The sequence below is a fragment of the Hippocampus guttulatus genome, chromosome 4 (genome assembly GCF_054856545.1).
Source record: "Hippocampus guttulatus isolate MCC_2025c chromosome 4, RoL_Hgut_1.0, whole genome shotgun sequence".
Lineage (NCBI taxonomy): Eukaryota > Metazoa > Chordata > Actinopteri > Syngnathiformes > Syngnathidae > Hippocampus > Hippocampus guttulatus.
Genome location: NC_141264.1, coordinates 13,272,826 through 13,290,930, shown reverse-complemented (window position 1 = coordinate 13,290,930; position 18,105 = coordinate 13,272,826). Strand labels below are relative to the sequence as shown.

At 41.2% G+C, this 18,105-nt stretch overlaps 1 protein-coding gene and 1 long non-coding RNA gene across 2 annotated transcripts; both read right to left on the bottom strand.

Annotated features, from left to right (window-relative positions):
• Nucleotides 1–1,987: 1,987 nt before the first annotated feature.
• On the bottom strand, nucleotides 1,988–6,090 carry LOC147205994 (uncharacterized). The gene is made up of 4 exons (XR_015100819.1): nucleotides 6,020–6,090; nucleotides 3,823–5,460; nucleotides 3,400–3,501; nucleotides 1,988–3,171 (listed from the first exon to the last, which is right to left on the bottom strand). It is a non-coding gene; the product is annotated as an uncharacterized LOC147205994 (long non-coding RNA).
• A 906-nt stretch (nucleotides 6,091–6,996) lies between these two features.
• On the bottom strand, nucleotides 6,997–16,639 carry tigara (TP53 induced glycolysis regulatory phosphatase a). The gene is made up of 6 exons (XM_086110254.1): nucleotides 16,472–16,639; nucleotides 15,543–15,580; nucleotides 15,325–15,446; nucleotides 14,752–14,829; nucleotides 14,547–14,657; nucleotides 6,997–8,490 (listed from the first exon to the last, which is right to left on the bottom strand). The coding sequence occupies exons 1-6, from the start codon at nucleotides 16,507–16,509 to the stop codon at nucleotides 8,086–8,088; spliced, it is 792 nt and encodes a 263-aa protein (XP_085966380.1). The 5' UTR covers nucleotides 16,510–16,639; the 3' UTR covers nucleotides 6,997–8,085.
• Nucleotides 16,640–18,105: the final 1,466 nt, after the last annotated feature.

Below are 18,105 nucleotides of genomic sequence, written 5' to 3'. Positions count from 1 at the left end.
ACTATACATGGTCGTTATTTTTCAGCTAAAAACGCATTACTATACATGGTTGGTTTTTTTGGGGCAAAAAACGGCTTAATATACATTGTCGTTTATTTCGGCTAAAAACGCCTTACTACACATGGTCGTTTTTTTCGGCTCAAAACGCCTTACTATACATGGTCGTTTTTTTCGGCAAAGTGCAGAGGTACCGGGTTCAATTCCAGCTCCGGCCTCCCTGTGGGGAGTTTGCATGTTCTCCCCGGGCCTGCGTGGGTTTTCTCCGGGTGCTCCGGTTTCCTCCCACATTCCAAAAAAACATGCATGGTAGGCTGATTGGACGCTCTAAATTGTCCCTAGGTGTGAGTGTGGGCGTGAATGGTTGTTCGTCTCTGTGTGCCCTGCGATTGGCTGGCAACTGATTCAGGGTGTCCCCCGCCTACTGCCCGGAGATGGCTGGGATAGGCTCCAGCACCCCCCGCGACCCTAGTGAGGATCAAGCGGTTCGGAAAATGGATGGATGGATGGACGGCTTACTATATACATTGTTGTTTTTTTTTGGCTAAAAACGCCTTACTAAACATGGTCGTTTTTTTTTCACCTAAAAATGGCTTACAATACATGGTTGGTTTTTTTCGACCAAAATCGCCTTACTATACATGGTCGTTCTTTTTTCGGCAAAAAACCCTTACTATACATGGCCGTTTTTTTCGGCTAAAAACACCTTACTCTACATGGTTGTTTTTTTTGGGCTAAAAATGCCTTACTATATGTGGTCCTTTATTTCGGCTAAAAACGCTTTCCTAAACATGGTCGTTTTTTTTCACCTAAAAATGGCTTACTATACATGGTTGGGTTTTTTTCGGCAAAAAACGCCTTACTATACATTGTCGTTCTTTTTTCGACTAAAAACGCCTTACTCTACATGGTCGTTTTTTTCAGCTAAAAAAGCCTTACTCTACATGGTTGTTTTTTTCGGGTAAAAACGCCTTACTAGACATGGTCGTTTTTTTTTCGGCTAAAAACACCTTTCTATACATTGTCGTTTTTTTCAGCCAAAAATGGCTTACTAAACATGGTGGGGGGGGGGGGGGGGGTTCCGGCTATAAACACCTTTCTATACATTGTCGTTTTTTTCAGCTAAAACGCCTTACTTAACATGGTCGTTTTTTTTCACCTAAAAACGGCTTACTATACATGGTAGTTTTTTTTCCGGCAAAAAACGGCTTACCATACATTGTCGTTTTGTTCGGCTAAAAACGCCTTACGATACATTGTCGTTTTTTTCCGGCCTTCCTATACATGGTCGTTTTTTTTTTTGTCGAAAAACGTCTTTCTATACATGGTCATTTTTTTCGGGTTAAAACGGCGTACATTACATGGTCGTTATTTTCGGCTAAAAACGCCTGACTATACATAGTCACGGCTATAAAAAACGACCATGTATAAGGCATTTTTCGACAAAAAAAATGACCGTTTTTTTTCAGCTAAAAACGCCTTACTATACATGGTCGTTCTTTTCGTCTAAAAACGGCTTCCTCTACCTGGTCGTTTTTTTCGGCTAAAAGTGCCTTTCTATCCATGGTCGTTTTTTGGGCTAAAACGCCTTCCTATACATGGTTGTTTTTATCGGGTTAAAACGCCTTATGATACATGGTAACATACATGGCGTTTTTAGCCGTTTTTTTTCCGGCTAAAAACGCCTTACTATACATGGTCGTTTTTTTGGGCTAAAAACGCCTTCCTATACATGGTCCCTTTTTTAGGCTAAAAACGCCTTACTATATACATGGTCGTTTTTTTCAGCTAAAAACGCCTTTCTATACATGGTCGTTATTTTCGGTTAAAAACGCCTTACTCTACAACGTTTTACTAACTTAAAACGTTTTTTGGGGCTAAAAATGCCTTATTATTCATCAGGGGTGTATAACATACGGCTGGAACCAGCCCGCAAAGAGGTTTGATCAGGTCCGCAGTTTAATTTAAAAGTGAAAAAATGCACAAAAGACACGGAATTAATATTTTTAATAAGTTGCAATTCATGGAATATCCGCAAGGGGGACACACTGTTTTGATCTGAGGAAAACACAACATTGTTTTGATCAGAGAAGGAGACAACAGCAGCCTCAGTCTGTCACAGACAGACGCAGCACAGCAGACACTATTAAGGACATGTGAATACTTATAATATTCTTTACACATATTATAGCACTCTCCTTAGTTTGTAAGGTGTAGGCAGGGATTACATTTAGATTTTATATGCTCGTGTAAATTCGTAAAATCATCTCATTTAATCTTAAAAGTACATTACTATATTTTTCAAGACCAATTACTTGTTCAGGTTTTGTGCCTTTGTACAGTTAATGGGATCAGTTGCAATGCATATACAGTATATGAATGATAAAAGTACATTGCACATTTGTCTAAGGAAATCTTAGGTCCTTCATGAAATGTTTTGTAAAAGATATTAAATAATTATAATCATTAAATTTCAACATTTTCCTTGTGTTCTTGTGCATCTTTAGACCAAAACAAAGTAAAGACATATTATTTTGGTTATTTTAGCAGAGTATGGTAAAATTTTTAATGGTCCGGCCCACTTGACATCTACCGAGGCTGTATGTGGCCCACAATGTGAAATGAGTTTGACACTCCTGGCCAAGAAAGCAAAATGACAAAACGACACGATCTCTTTGTGCAACTCGTCTTCAATCAAAAACGAAGTTTGCTTTGCAAACTATCTCGTGATCTCAGGATGGCATTCTGAAGGCAGGCAGTAGGAAATACTGGCGTGGTCAATGGGTTATGGGTGAGGTTGGAGTGCCGTCACATCGCCCACGAGAGACACCAACCATCTCACCAATTATGTTCTTTTTTTTTAACCTTCAAAACCTCGTGTGGTCGGCTGCCTTTGACTACATATAAAAATTTTGAAATTTTCGCAGCAGAATGACCGAATGGTAAAAGAGCTCTCGTGGTGTTCAGGCGAACCGACCTGGTAAGAAGTCTCATTTCAACAAGCCTCATTTCATTATTCAGAGTTGAAGGAAGATTGTTCTTGGGTCCTCCGTGCCATGAGAGGGAGTAACCTGCTCATCGTCAGAGTCCACCTCCGAGCACAGACCTGCAGGCAACACTTTTTGCTCTTCTTCCTGTTATTCGCAAGGTGCTGAAGTCAAACTTTGGGCCAGCCTGAAAAGTAGGAGACATTTACACTCGCTCAATGCACCATCATGACTCCTTTTTTTGACTTTTTTTTCCCTCCTCCAGGCAGCAGTAAACATGATCAGCTTCCTGCTCTCGAAGGACCCAACACAGAGTCTATCTCCCTGGTAAGTTTCATGCCAAACACATCTTTGTCTGCACAAAAAATTGACTTGCGTGTAACTCACGGATGCCTTTCCTCTCAAGTCAACACACCTGTCCTATGTTCTTCTCAAGAGCTGACCACTTCGCCGCCCAGCAACGAGCAGACTGCCATCCAACTTGCATCTTTTTCCTCTGCTTTTGTGATTGTCTCCTCTGCAAAAGAAATAAAGCTTGATTACAAAGAACACTTCAACTCAACTTCATTTTAAACACACTCGTATTTTACCATTTTAAACACATCACCACAATCTAACTTTAAAAAAAAGTAAACATTATTTTTAGTTTTTTTCTAAACTTTTTTTCTGAATTTTTTTTTCCAGGCAGAAAAATTCAGTAAAGTGGGTGTGGCCTGGCTGGAATGATGGCTGATGATTCGCTGATAGCATTGAAAGTGGGTGGAGCATGACGATAACATGCTGTGATTGGTGGAAAGGGGGAGAGTTGAGTGAGAGACAGACAGGCGGGTGCACTCACCACCTTGTGGTGCAACGTGACATCACACATCAGCTCTTCAAGTACACACACAGCTCAGTACAGTGAAACTCCTCTACAACGAAATCATGTTTGCAGCAATACATTTTTCACAACAGGGGTTTTTTCACTGTAGCAAATTTGATCTCAGATGTAAACACACACAAACGTATGTGTACACGCACACACAATCGTATGTGTACTCTTTATTTTTATTCCAATAGTGCATAAGTATGAGCACACATATTTGACACTTCATATAGTTAGTGTAGAAAGAAAATAAGGAAAGAAGCATTCACTTTCACTTACATCAATTTCTTAGATAATGTATTTTATTTTGCTTGCTCCGTCTTTCATTTTGATCACTTTTACCCTCTCTTCCAGCGTCAGAGCGCATCTTGTATTAGCTGCTTGACATCCAAAGGTCCATTTTGTCGCCATTTTAGCAATGCAACATTCATGCTGCGTCTGAATCTAACAATAACAACTACGTACTCCCTGGACCCGGTGGCTTTTCTTTCCACCATCTCAATGTCGCTACCTCGATCACCCCTCGATCGCCACCCAAGACAGCGTTGCTCAGCTGATGTCATGCAATGAACTTTGAAAGCCAGCCACGGGACGTTTCGCAGTCCTCGATGGATGGATCGATAGTTAGCACGATGGAACTCGCTTTCTCTCTAATGAGCGCTCCAGTTAGCGTAAGGTTTTTAGCATGATAACAAGTAAAGCATTCCAGGAAACGTTAGTTTATTTGACTGTCCGTCGAGCCACAAACAATTTACTTTGAGCAGCTAATCGGATGCATTCCACTCTATCTTCCACGGATCTAGCTACAGTATCTACACACAGATAGTGAGGTCCCTCTTGGCCAATCGGAGGCCACAATGATGCTCGGTAAGGCAATGGGAGAGCAGCTATTTCTATCAGAAAACTCAGAGCTGTGAAAGAAATAAAAATCGTTCACTATTCCAGTAAAACTCATGCTATTACAGTCACTTACATGTCGCCGTTTCGTATCCAATGAGAGTAAATAGCAGCGCGGACAGAGTTATTCCGTGGTATCGAGCGGGACTTGCTTGTGTTTGCGCCTCTTCTTGCTTCTGTATGGCTTCCGGGTTCCGGGTCATGAAAATTCCGGTGTTATGAATTGATCGTTAATGTAACATCATAGTCGAAATTTAATTAAAGATTAAAGATATCATTTATTTGTCCCACACTGGGGAAATTTACAAATGCCTAGGTTTTTAGTCCGGGTGGAGGAATTTCCTTTTGAAAGAACTCTGTAGATGGGAATATTTACTGTAAACCAGGAGTGGTGGTTGCTGTTGCCGTTTCCGAACGAAGCAGTAGAGGTCACTTTCGGATTAGACTTCGTTGTAGTGACTCTGTTCGCGAGGCTAGAGCAGAGAAAATGATTTCGTATATCGCAACAGGGTTTTCTTTCTTCGTATGGGGGGCAGGAGAATGGCAATGTGTTAATGCATGAAGATTTTTTCACATTAGCGGGCATTTTCGCCCATGTAGGTTTCGTTCTAGAGGAGTTTCATTGTACTCACGCGTATCCAAATGCAGGTTGGCGCCCTTTCCGCATGTCCTCCGAGTCTGGCGGCTGCGCCTTTGGCCCAGTAATGGACGAATCTGGTCAGGCAGAAAAACAAAAGTGGAAAGTCACACACTGTAGTCCATAAAAAAGTTTTTTCTTTTTAATTTGAGTCATTATTCATACAGTGGCAGACTTTTACTTTCAACCCGTCCATTTCCAAACGGGCCCGCACTCGCAATGCATCTGTTTGAGCCATCCACTGGCGGCTCTCTCCCCACACCTAAAGTACAATGAGCAACCTCCTTTCGAAAAACAAATGAACAAAGTCACGGGTGCATTTGTGGGAATAGTTTTGAAACAAATCTGCCCCCCTGATGTGAAGCCATCACAGTTCCACTGCTGATAGCAGCTTTGGTGTGGAAAACATACAGAATAGTATTCAAGTCAAATGCTGTTCGCGATTGCTTTTTGATTGACAGCTGAGGTCTACTTGTCAGCGGCGTGCTTGCTCACTGCCCCTTTTGCTGATGTTGTTTTTTACGTTGAACAACAAAATTAAAGGAGCAACGTGTTGTAATAACTCTCCCCAATTGTCTACAGCTATACATTCAGAGATAAACTGCAAAGTCAGTTTATAATGTTAAAATTACTCACTGAGAACAGGGCTTGTGGACAGCGGAAAAACTTGCTCTTTGAACCGGATGTGGGACCGTTCTTGTGCTAGTACATATTCTTCTTCTTGGTGACATGGATGTCTTTAGTTCATATCGCCCCCTCCTGTCCGGGAAACCACAAAGGCTTTTGGCAAGCAATCTGAATCTAATTTACAGTATTAGCAAAATGTGCAAAAACACAAAGCACTAAATTAGGGCATATCTTGAAGAACCACAGATTTCAAGGGCAGCTGATCCACTGAGCTGGTGGAAATACCGAGCTTCCGTCTACCCCCGTTTGAAGTAATGGAGAGTAGATTGTGCATTGTAGCAACATCTGTCCCGTCAGAGAGGGTGTTCTCAAAGACTGGACAAATTGAAGTATTCCAAGTTGAAGTATTGAGTTTTGTTGACTGCAAATTTAAAATAAAGCAAGGAGTAGCTTATGTTTGTTAGAATAAAGCAAGGAGTAGCTTATGTTTGTTTTGTTCACTGCTGCTGTTGCAGTTAATACTCACTATTTTTGTTATGCTGTAGCACGTTTGATTGTTGTTGGTTGAAGTTTAATTTTGTTGCTTGTTTATTGTTTGGAGCCTTTTTAATGTTCAATAAAATAAGTAAAAAGCCATTTCTTTGCTTGATAAATGTTGCTATTTGCCGTCAGTAGAGTGCAATATTTAGTTCACCAAATCATTTATCAAAATGTATGCTAGATTTGTCATAAATATTTAAAAGAAAAGCTAAAGTTAAAAGAGCCATTTGAGCTCTTTTCACTGAGCCAATCCAAATGAACCGGATCACCGAAAAGAGCCGAAAATCCCATCACTAGTCTACACTCCGTGTTAAACAGCCTGGCTCTGTTGCTTTTGTAAAATCCACAACGAATCGAAGCACACAGTAATTGTGGAACAAGTTAACCACGCTCACACCAGTGAACCGGGCGGGCCGTGATGGACAAGATGACACCTCCTGCGACAATTGTGTTCATGGAGTGGCTTAGTTTATTTTCGGCAAAACAAATACTTGGAAACACTTGATCAACAATCAACATCAATTTTTGTATTTAATAAAATCTTGGGTGCACGCGCACGCACAGAGACGTGCACACAGACACAGTATTCACAGTTACTGGACAAATAACGCCAATTTGTTCGCTGAAGTGAGCTAGCACAACATGGTGAATTTGTTTGATCGTATAGAAGAGTGCTGTCTGATGCTGGCAAAATCTTGGAGTCTCATAATTACTGTGTGTGTCCGGACAGCTGAAGAATGTTGGCAGGATCTTCCGTGTTGTGACCGCAAAGGTACTGCGTGTTGTTTTTGGTTGACAGTACGATCACTGCTTTAATGGCATAAACGTCATTCATTCAATCATTTGTGCCTGGATCAACTCGTCGTACTTTTAGGTTGTCGAAGCCTTTCAGCTAGTTTCGTTAGCTAGCTGCTAACAAAGACATGCACTTGTTTGCAACTATCGCTCAGCAGACATTAAGTGTGCATTCAAAGTGCTGCTTTTTTGTGAAAATGTATACAAGACGAACAAAAAATGTGTAGTATTCCATCAACATGTATTTTTTTTTTTTTTACCAGTGGTGTGTGCTAACAGATTTGAAACAACTGTAGTGCTGCAAGACAATCACCTGGACTGACGCCTGAGGGGTGCAAGGAGATTATAGGGTGGTCCAATGCCACCTCAGTACCCCCTCCGGCTTAGCCAATGCTTACTCTACTATTAAATCATCAAGCCATGGCTCAAGTCTTCAATGATACAGGTGCAGGCTGCTAAACATTCACAGGACATCATATGAACAAATGTCTTGGGACCTAAAATAAGAAAATCAATCAGCCTGGCCTTCACTTTTCATTTCTGGGCCAAGCAGGATGGATTTAATCACGTTTAGAGGAGCTGGATGGGAAAGAGTTTGACTTCTTGACTAATCCGTGCCACACTGAAAAGACAAAACCAAAAATATTACGATGAGAAATAAATGGTGAAGCGCTTATCTTCTTTCTCCGTGTTTCTCCTTTTCCGTGTGGCCTTAATACTACATAGTGTTGACAGGACTTCTATCGTGTCTCAGCTATTTTAAATGAAGATCCATCTTGCTCTGTTTTCACATGATCTCCCTTGTTGACGAACAAGCATCGAATCTGAGACACCTTGAAAGCGTTGTCCTCTTTGGCCAAGGTGAGCACAAAACGACTCACGCCGGCATTGGGACTCAGAGAGAACATGCGTGCTCTGCTGCAGCCTTCGGGTACGGGGCAGTGTAAATCGTCCACGAGGAAGCGCATGGTCATGCACAAGTAGGCCCCGTGGGAGACCACCAGGGCATGGGCGGGGAGGTCGTGCGCCTCTTCTCCTTCCACGCGAGGTGCCAAAGAGCGCTCGTCGTCACCTCCGCTGGCCCAGTGTTGGCGCCCGACTTGGTGGACAATTTTGAGCCAAAACTCTTTGACACGCTGCTTCACCTGAACACAGAACAAAACTTTTGTTTTTATAGGTGATGTCGATGACTGAAGACTTTTTCCCCCCAAAAAAGTTAAGGAAAATTCCTTCATCACTCTCCAGGAGGTACGAGTGTGTGTGTCAAAGACAACAATCTAAACAAAACTTCATTACAAGTTTTCAACCATTAGTGGGCCTGAAAAACAGGAAGGCCAGATTTGCATGAACATTAAAAAAAAAATAAAAAATAAAAAAGCCTTTACACTTGTGGACCAACATCCTGTGGGCCGATGAGACAAACATATGTGAAGGGAAGACTACAAAGTAGGAAAGGTTAGCAAGTGTTATGATTTGTAGTCCATGTGTTACTTTCATGCGGATAAATTAAAAAAGGAGGAGGACGCGTTTCTTAAATAACGGGCAGGCAAGAATTGGGGATTTCATGTTTAATATTATTCTACAGGTAATATTATCATGAACTCTGAACACAATCATTATTCTTGACTTCTGATTTGAAAACGTGTTATCCATCCATTTGTTGTGTGCTGTGTATGTAATATGTGGATTAAACATTTATATGGTTTCCCAAAATTCATAACGGCCCTCCATGGGAAACCATAACTACAATGTGGCCCGTGACAGCAATTCTCTTGTTGTCTGCTTGAGAGGGAAGAAATTTCATCTGTGCTGTACGTTGCACATACAGCGCATTTGACAATAAAGTTGTACTTGACTTGACAAAATGTCAATTATGCATTTTAACAGCAGAAGCTTGAATGGCAACCGAACCATCATCAGTCAATGGGAATTATACCATCACAACCTACTGTGCATTACTTCGTTCATGATAATATTACCAGTAGAATAATATTAAAGATTTTATGAATGGAAAGTTTACTTTTAAAAAGTTGCCAGATGGTTCCACTGACAAGACCAAAGTTACCCGGATGTTTTGCAGCAGTAAAGTGAGCTATCATCATAGCACGTCGAGTCTGAAATACCACTTAAGGGCCAAACACACAGCTGATGTGAGTACCGTACTCCACCCCCTCGTCTAAGACAGACAGCTATGGAGAATTTCAAAGCGAAAAAATGGATAACAGGACGAAGAACAAATTTGCTGAAGCCATAGCTAAATGTATGGCTACTGCATGCAAGCTTGTCAACATTGTCCACAGCTCAACTCAAGCTGATATCATTTGCATTGCATCTGACGACTCCACTACGGATTGCCAGCGAGAGCCTCCATTACAAGCTATGTACAGAAATTGTACGTAGTGGAGAAGGCTCAGGTACACCAAGCGGGAGAAGACACCGTTTCGGGAGAGAAATAAGAGACGAGGTTGATGAGCCTCTGGTATATAAAGAGCAGGTAGCCTGTTGAGTATGATGTATGCCACTGACGCAATTGTTACTTGTTTGGACCTATTTTGTATGGAAGGTTACCGTGTTCCGTGTCCATTAAAAATAAAGGGGGTGGAGCTTCTCTGACAGTGACGGTGCGCTGGGCACGTCGAGAGTTCAGCGGTCAGTGGTAGCAACCACACTGAAAATAAGAAAATGTAGTTCCACTAACCAAGTGCAGTCATCCGAAATGATGTCTACACAAAACCATAGAGAGACTTCCGCGCAAGAAGGACCAACAGAATCAGCATAGCCTGACTGTGTTCAAAGCAAATTTGAGAAAAACGAAGTATGCAACCATGGATTAAATCCACGATAGGTTGAGTACTAGTTTACCTTAGATGTGTACTTCATAATTTTATATTGCTCTGTTTTGATTCCCTAAAAAGAGCTGTTAAAGGAGCTGTTGTGTGACAAAATATTTTTTTATTGTTGTTGATGGACAGTAATATTGTGTGAGAGACTATGTGTGAATAACTGCTCCAAGTGAAAAATGTTCATGTAAAATTGAAAATCGAAATTGTTGTTTCAGTAAATATTTGCATTTTGCACATAGAAAACTGATTCATGATTCCATGTTGATGAGAGCATTAAAACGGGAAAAAATAGGACAAAAAATATAAAAGAAAATTTAGAAACGATAAAAAATGTGAGTAAACACGATTAATTATGAGTTAATTATGACATTCCGTTTTTAATCCGATTAAATATTTTAATCGTTTGACAGCTCTAATATATACCGTATATATATCACACACACACACACACACACACACACACACACACACGCATGCACAAATGAACCCATTTAACATATGCGTGCACACGCACACACACGCACACACACACACTATACAGTAGAACTCCTCTACAACGAAATCATGTTTGTAGCCAGAAATTTTTCACAACAGGGGACTTTTCACTATAGCAAATTTGATCTCAGACGTAAACACAAACACACACAAAAAACATGTGTGTACTTTTCATTTTTATTCCAATAGCGCATAAGTATGAGCAATCACTTATTCAGCATTCACTTTCACTTTCATCAATTTCTTGCACAATGTCTTTTAATTTGCTTTCTCCAGCTTTCATCTTTATTACTTTTATCCCGTCTTCAAGAGTGACATTTCTAACCACGTGCTAACAATAACAAATACTCCCTGTACTACTGCGCATGTGTAAGCCAGTGTGGTGGTTGCTGTTGCCATTTCCGAGCTAAGCAGTAGGAGTCGCTGTGGGCTGAGGTTGGATTAGATTTTTGCGGAAGGCTTGTTTTCGTTGTAGTGGACCTCAGTGCGAGGCAAGGTTGGAGAAAAGGATTTCGTATTACGCAACAGGGGGAATTTTTGTTGTAGGGGGAGGCAGAAAACAGGGAAAGGCTTTACATGCATCAAGATTTTTTCACACTTGGGGGTATTTTCGCACATGTAGGTTTCGTTGTAGATGACTTTCACTGTATGTGGACAAAAATTTGCCTCCATGTATGGCTGTCAATGGAACTCGCCCCTTGTATTTAGTGATGGTTTAGCTGCTGATAAAAGTAGCATCATGAATTTTGAAGTGTTTTGGGCAATGTTATTTACTCATCCTCAGCGAAATGCTTCAAAAGTTATCAAATAGTGCGTCACGATACAGACGGACATTGACCGAAAGTATACTGCAAAAGCAACCAATGGCCAAGTCAACCTGACCTGCGTCCAACTGAGTCTGCATTTCACTTTTTAAAATGATGGGGAAAGGCTCCAAGACCAAGCAAGAAATTAAGATACTTGCAGTAGAAGCCTAGCAGAGCATCACCAGGGATGAAATCCAGCATTTGGTGATGTCTTGACATTGCAGACTTTAGGCTGTAATTGACGGCAATGAATTAGCAACCAAGTATCAAAGTGTCAAAGTTTGAATTTTGATTGTTAATTGCTCCCATTGCTGGCCTTAAAAAGTGCCTTAAAAAGTGGGAGCCCTATATCCAAACTGTTTTAATTAATTCCTACACTGTGATTTGTATGTAAATGGAGCTCCTGAGCCAACGAGGTGTTCTTTTTGGCATAGCGTTATATTGCTTTGGCATTACAAGTCAGCCCCTTAGTGCAAACAACCACTTCTCCGATGTGGCCCCAATGAAAACTGGTTTGACATTGCAGCGCTAATAGCACCCCCCACCCCACAATCTGGTTTCTATCTGATTGACCAAACTGAAGGCAGCGATCGCATTGGAATCCTGATGCAACAACCCGCAACGACGGATCAGCCAGGCGCTGTCTAATGAGCCTCAAATCTATCTTTGACCGCCATCCTCATCATCGTCACTATCATGTGCTCTTCCCATGCTGCGATGGAGCCGATTCAACCTCAGAAAGTAATAGATGAATAGAGGCAACACATTTCTGAAATGGAACATCCCAATCATGCGCGCACTCACACCCACACAGCCTCAAACACAAATAGAAGCAAGTGGTGACTTTCTAATTAGAGCCACTTTCAGACTAAAGCGGATGTACTTTGATCACAAGATGTCATTCAAGCATGTGGACGCAAAAACCACCTCACATTCCCCCCCTTGCGGCAGAGTGCAGGACTGGACACACTCAGCGGTTCTCCTGGTAGGTCCTGCCCTCTAGTGGCGTCCTTTGTGCCCAGCAGTAATTTCATCTGCTTTGGTTAGACCCAAAGCATTTGGCAGAGACTCCAATTGTGTGTTTTGCCAGCTTTGCTGCTTCAGATTTCATGTTTGCTATTCATATTCCTTCTTTATTAGTTTAATGAGCAGGAACAATTACGTTCCACAAAATCGAAGAAGAAGAAGGGTCGATACTGCAAATAGTGAAATGCGGAAGCAATTTAATTTGCTTTGGATTTATATTCTAAGAAAAGCAACCCCTATGACTTCCAAAAGCTTTATTCGTGTTTTGCTAGGAAGTCGGCAAAGCTATTACGGCTAAAATATGGCTGCAATATCATTTGTCTAAGCTATTAAAAGATCATCGTGTAGAGATGTTTGTGGACTTCAGGAATCAATCGCCACAGCTGCCCCTCATACTTTCCACCTGCCCCGTGTCAACCGTTCCAGACCTTCAAGTTCCTGGGATTCACAGTCTCTCAGGACATGAAGTGAGAGGCCAACATTAACCCCATCCTGAAAAAGGCCCAGCAGAGGACGTACTTCCTGAGTTTGCTGAGGAAGCACGGCTTGCCACGGGAGCTGCTGAGACAGTTCGACACAGCAGTCATCAAATCAATCCTGTGTTCCTTTATCAAAGTCTGGTTTGGGGCCGCCACAAAAAAAGACAAAATCTGACTGCAACAGACAATTAGGACTGCGGAAAAAAAATCTGTGGCACCGCCCTACCCCCTCTCGAGGACTTGCACACCGCAAGAACCAACACAAGGGCATGGAAAATCCTACTGGACCACCCACACCCTGCCCACCACCTTTTCCAGCTACTCCCCTCAGACAAGCGCTACCGAACCATGCTCACCAAAACCAGCAGACATTCAAACAGCCTCTTCCTTCTCGCCATTAACTCCCTAAAAAGTAACTCAAATCTAGAGTGGCTCTTTGCATTTTTCCACACCTCTGTGAAACAGTATTACCGCTATGATCATTGTAGCTCCAGCTCTGTACTAACTTGAACAACTGTTACTGATCTATACTTCACCGCACCAGACACTTTAAAGCACTCAAGGACTTTCTGTATACAGTAATTGCACACCTATGTACCACTATCACTACACCAAGATGTACCACTATTACTGCTACTGATCAATTAAAAAATAGTGCAACCATTATCTGCATTGATTGCACAACCGTTATAGTATTGTATTGCCCAACTGATCAACTTTATCTCTGCTAGATGACGCTGCATTGTCTTTCCATACTTACTTGGCATGTATTTGTTTATTGTATTGCAATAGTAGCGTAGCCTATACTACCAGAGACAAATTCCTTGTGTGTTCTGCATACTTGGCCAATAAAGGTGATTCTGATTCAAATTGACCAATAAAGATGATTCTAATCCTGGGATGTGAAATGACAAAGAAGACAGACAACTCTTTGAACTTTGATGAATGTCAGACTGATGTTTTTCTCTTGGAAAGGCTTCATTTGACTGGTTCGTGTGACTTTTTAATGGATCCCCAGGGGATTCATAAAATAACCTGATTCTGATATCGGATGCAGGAGATCCAAGTACAAAATACAATTAGAAAAATGCATCATACAAATGGTGATGTTGTGTAAAACGTAGACTTGAATAGCTTTAAAACACAGTCACCAGCAATTTGATGTCTCCGTCCAATCACACAGAAACCATCAAAATGGCAACTATCAAGGAATTAATACGAGCTCTACCCTCATTTGGCAGGCAATGCACATTTGTGCATCTATTATAAAATATTTGCCAAAGGAACCACAAATGAAGCATCATAATGCAAATATCAAATAACTGCTACGATCAAATAATGTTTGAACATCAAATGTTTGTCTGCATTGGGTTGAATCAAGGAATATTTGCAAACCAGCATACTCTTAGGATTCAAAACAACACTACAAGTTATGCTCCAAAAGTTAAGATGTGATGAGAAATTTTTGGAGAAGCCATATTCTCATGTATCCTTTATTTTGCAGATCAAGCATTGTAGCACTTTGTTAGCATCTTACATGTCAGAGCCTCACCTGGTCTTGAGTCTCTCCTTGAGGAGGCGTGAAGACCGCCCAAGACTGACCGGCAGCTCTGGCCATATCTTTCGCATCTTGCAATCGCTTCCCCTCTGCTATCCCAAAGCTCTGAAAAAAAAAGAACCGCAAAAACTACCGGTAAGTGGTTTATCTGACAGGAATAGCTTTTGCACATGTCTAAGGGAGCTTCGATTTGACTGACTTTCTCCTTGAGTAGAGGGTCACACACCAGCTGTAGACCGGCGCAACTACTGTTGTGTTTCACGATGGTTTCGGCAGTCTGCGAAAGGAAGAACAGCAATTAACCTTCTGGTTTTTGATAAGGCTTATCCTGTTCTATGTCACGGTAAGCTGTCAATCCCGGGGTACATGGAGAGAGGGACTAACTTTCACACTTTCATTACGTGGGAGTTGTGCCCACGCTGCCTGCACACAAGTTATTCAATCAACACGTTTGAAAAGGGTCATCGTTTAACATGCACACACAAACGGCACAGCAGAGATTTGAACCTCAAACTTTAGAACTGTGAGGCAGACGTGGTAAGAATTCTTCCATTCATGTTAAAATGTGACTTGATGTGCTTTGCAAGTGAATAACGGTTTTAATCTGGACCTGATTAATTCTGCTTCCATTATTTTCCTCCGGGGAAAATAGGCTCTAACCTGCATCGCAGATCAGACTGTGTTTGGTCTTTGTTTCCAATGAGTCATTTTTCCTTTTGGAAGGAGACATCTCTTTCTCTCTCGCTCCTATTGTAATTAGAAAACATCAAACCTGTCGCGCTCGCAGCATGTCACTGACAAACAGGTTGGAGAACTTGACATCTTTCAGGTAGTGACCTGCAGCCTCGGCCTGCAGCAGTCCCACTTCTGACAACGGACAGTCTATGGTCTGGCCTGGATTCAAGACAGACGGAATACAATGAAGTGACAGAAAAGAAAATACATCCTTTGCATCTTTAAAAAAAAAATAAAATAAATAAAAAAACTTACCTTGAAGCAGGCCCTCTTTATTGAACTCTGTTTCTCCACTGTAAGAAATACATTATTATATTATTCAACATGTTACACAGGAAAGTAAAAAGCTACCACTAAACCGATGGCACACTCATGATACTTGTTTGACTTTTGGCTTAGTCCCTTTCATGATGTTTTTAATTTCATTTAGAAGGGACAGTGCATCTGCCCTGCGACTGACTGGCGACCAGTTCAGGGTGAAGTCTGCCTTCCGCCCAAAGTGAGCTGGGATAGTCCCCAGCAACTCCCCGCGACCTTGTTCAGGATAAGCGGTGTTGAAAAAGCGTGGATGGATGGGACATATGTCAGGTCATCGCTGCCGGCTAGTTTCCATCTGTAGTCCCTTGGCATAGTCAAGAAGACATATGATTCTCAAACGTACAAAGATCATTTATTCAGTTTTCATTTGACTGTTTTACATCCATGACCTAGAAATGTTTTGATAGAAATAATTAATTCCGTTGTGTTATCGCTGGTGGACTGCAGTGCGTTTCGATTTACGTCAAACTGGGTTACTTCACTGGCTATCAGAACACACTGAGGTTTTATGCAATAAATATTATGTGTATGACTTTGAGTTGGACGACATTAATTCTGCTTATAGCAACGTGTTATTTAAAGCAAGTGCTTCCACCTGTGTAAATCACACTCAATCTATTTAGGGCGGAAGTGGATACTGCGATACCGAAAAAGGATTATGATTTATTGTGCACTCTGCCGGTCACTCTGGTATACTACACAGTCATCGAGCAATCAATTCAAGTAATGATGTATTAAATACGGTACATTTGTTGCTAACAGTATGGATTCTACGTCAGATTTGTTAGCTCGTGGCTATGTTCTCAGCAAAGTTGACAGATAGTGTGTGGCTGTATGTGCTCTCTGTGATTTGCTGCTGCACTTACTGTCGAACAAATGTCAAGCCGAACGTGAACGCCTTCATTTCCTGGAGAGCGCCCACAAAGCAAAAAGCCTTCCGTTTCAATTATGAGCTGCTTTCGACACGTTATGACCTGAGTTTCACAGCCACAAATATATGTCGACGACCCTACTTCCCGGTAACCCCGAACGTCAGGCATACTGTCGATGATATGTACGCAAGTTGATTTTGAAGAGCGTCGTTTTGCCACAATTACGGTAAAGGCAGTGCTACTTTTTTTCTCCATTTTCTGAAACCGTCAATGCACATTCGCAAGTGATCGATTGCTACTTTTAGTCGTAGAATATGAAAAAATTTAAAGAAATAATAAATAATGATTTTTGGGGGAAAAAACTAATTATGTTGAGTTCGATTTACATGCTGATTAAAACTGAAACTGGCAAGCTGATTACAAAATTGCCGTAATTTTTATAGCCCGTCATGTTTTTTTTTCTGTACAGTTTACCAGACAAGCAAAATTCCGTTGATTTGCTGTTGTAAACTCGCCAGTTTATTACGATTGGACTCATCTGCAGCTCCGTGGCAATTTGTTTGTTTGGGAAGTCACAACTGAGACATACAGTTGCCATCTCCCAAAAGGCCAGTACAATGTTGAAGGAAGTTACTTTGAGCATTGATACAGATTTTGAGCAATATAAATGTCAATTTGACATTTTAAAGGGTATACTGTACAGTACCTACTTTCTTGGAGGCATACAGAGAATTGGTAGCTATTAGTCAAAACGCGTCAATCTCTACTTCCGGTTTCACTTTATTGAGCTCTGTATCTGCTTTGACCAAAATAAAATATCTATTTTTGGAGTTGACATTGTTTATTTTCTAAAATATTAGTATAACCAATAATAAACATTTGAATTGTGGAAGTCAATTGCAGACTGAAAGCTGGTCAAATAGGCTACTGTCGTCTGGAAAAGAAATATGGTTGAAGGGGTGAGATTTATGCAAAACAAACATTTCTCAACATAATGCTGAAGATGATTGAGATCTTGTGTAGTTAATATAATACCAATTACCGGTATATTTATGAAAAGCATGTGGGGGTGTACCTAACATTGTCAGTGGGTCTACAACACACGTCTCAAACTCAAGGCCCGCGGCATCATCTTATGTGGCCCGTCAAAGCAAATTTTGTATCTCGCTAAAATATCAAAATTGTAAATTGTCTTCACTTTTAAAAGCGTTCCGATATTGCAAGCATTTTTGTAACCGATCACTCTTTTAAAATAAGTGTAACAATATTTGAACAAAAATGGCCTCTGACAACTATAGTTAATATTCAATTTGCTGTGATTATGAAATATGAGGCAATTTGGGTTCAGTTCAAGGAAAACCCTCACTACGAAGTGGCCCATGACAAAATTACATTTGACACCCCAGGTCTACATACATCAAATAACACTGTTACAGGTGCCGTTGTTTTCAAATTACTTTTAATTTTATATATAAATATATATGTATGGCGGCACGGTGGTCAACTGGTTAGCACGTCCGCCTCACAGGCTTCGATTCCAGACCCCGGCCTTCCTGTGTGGCGTTTACATGTTTTCCCTGTGCCTGCGTGGGTTTTCTCCGGGTACTCCAGCTTCCTCCCTCCTTCCC

What these genes read in the sequence shown, in the direction of transcription:
- tigara (XM_086110254.1), bottom strand. Translation starts at nt 16,509, where the DNA reads ATGAAGGCGTTCACGTTCGGCTTGACATTTGTTCGACA. An exon ending in TAAAGAGGGCCTGCTTCAAG is followed by an intron (nt 15,447 to 15,542) that starts GTAAGTTTTTTT and finishes TCTTGAATCCAG; the next exon opens with GCCAGACCATAGACTGTCCG. An exon ending in AAGGAGAGACTCAAGACCAG is followed by an intron (nt 8,491 to 14,546) that starts GTGAGGCTCTGA and finishes TTCTGTGTTCAG; the next exon opens with GTGAAGCAGCGTGTCAAAGA.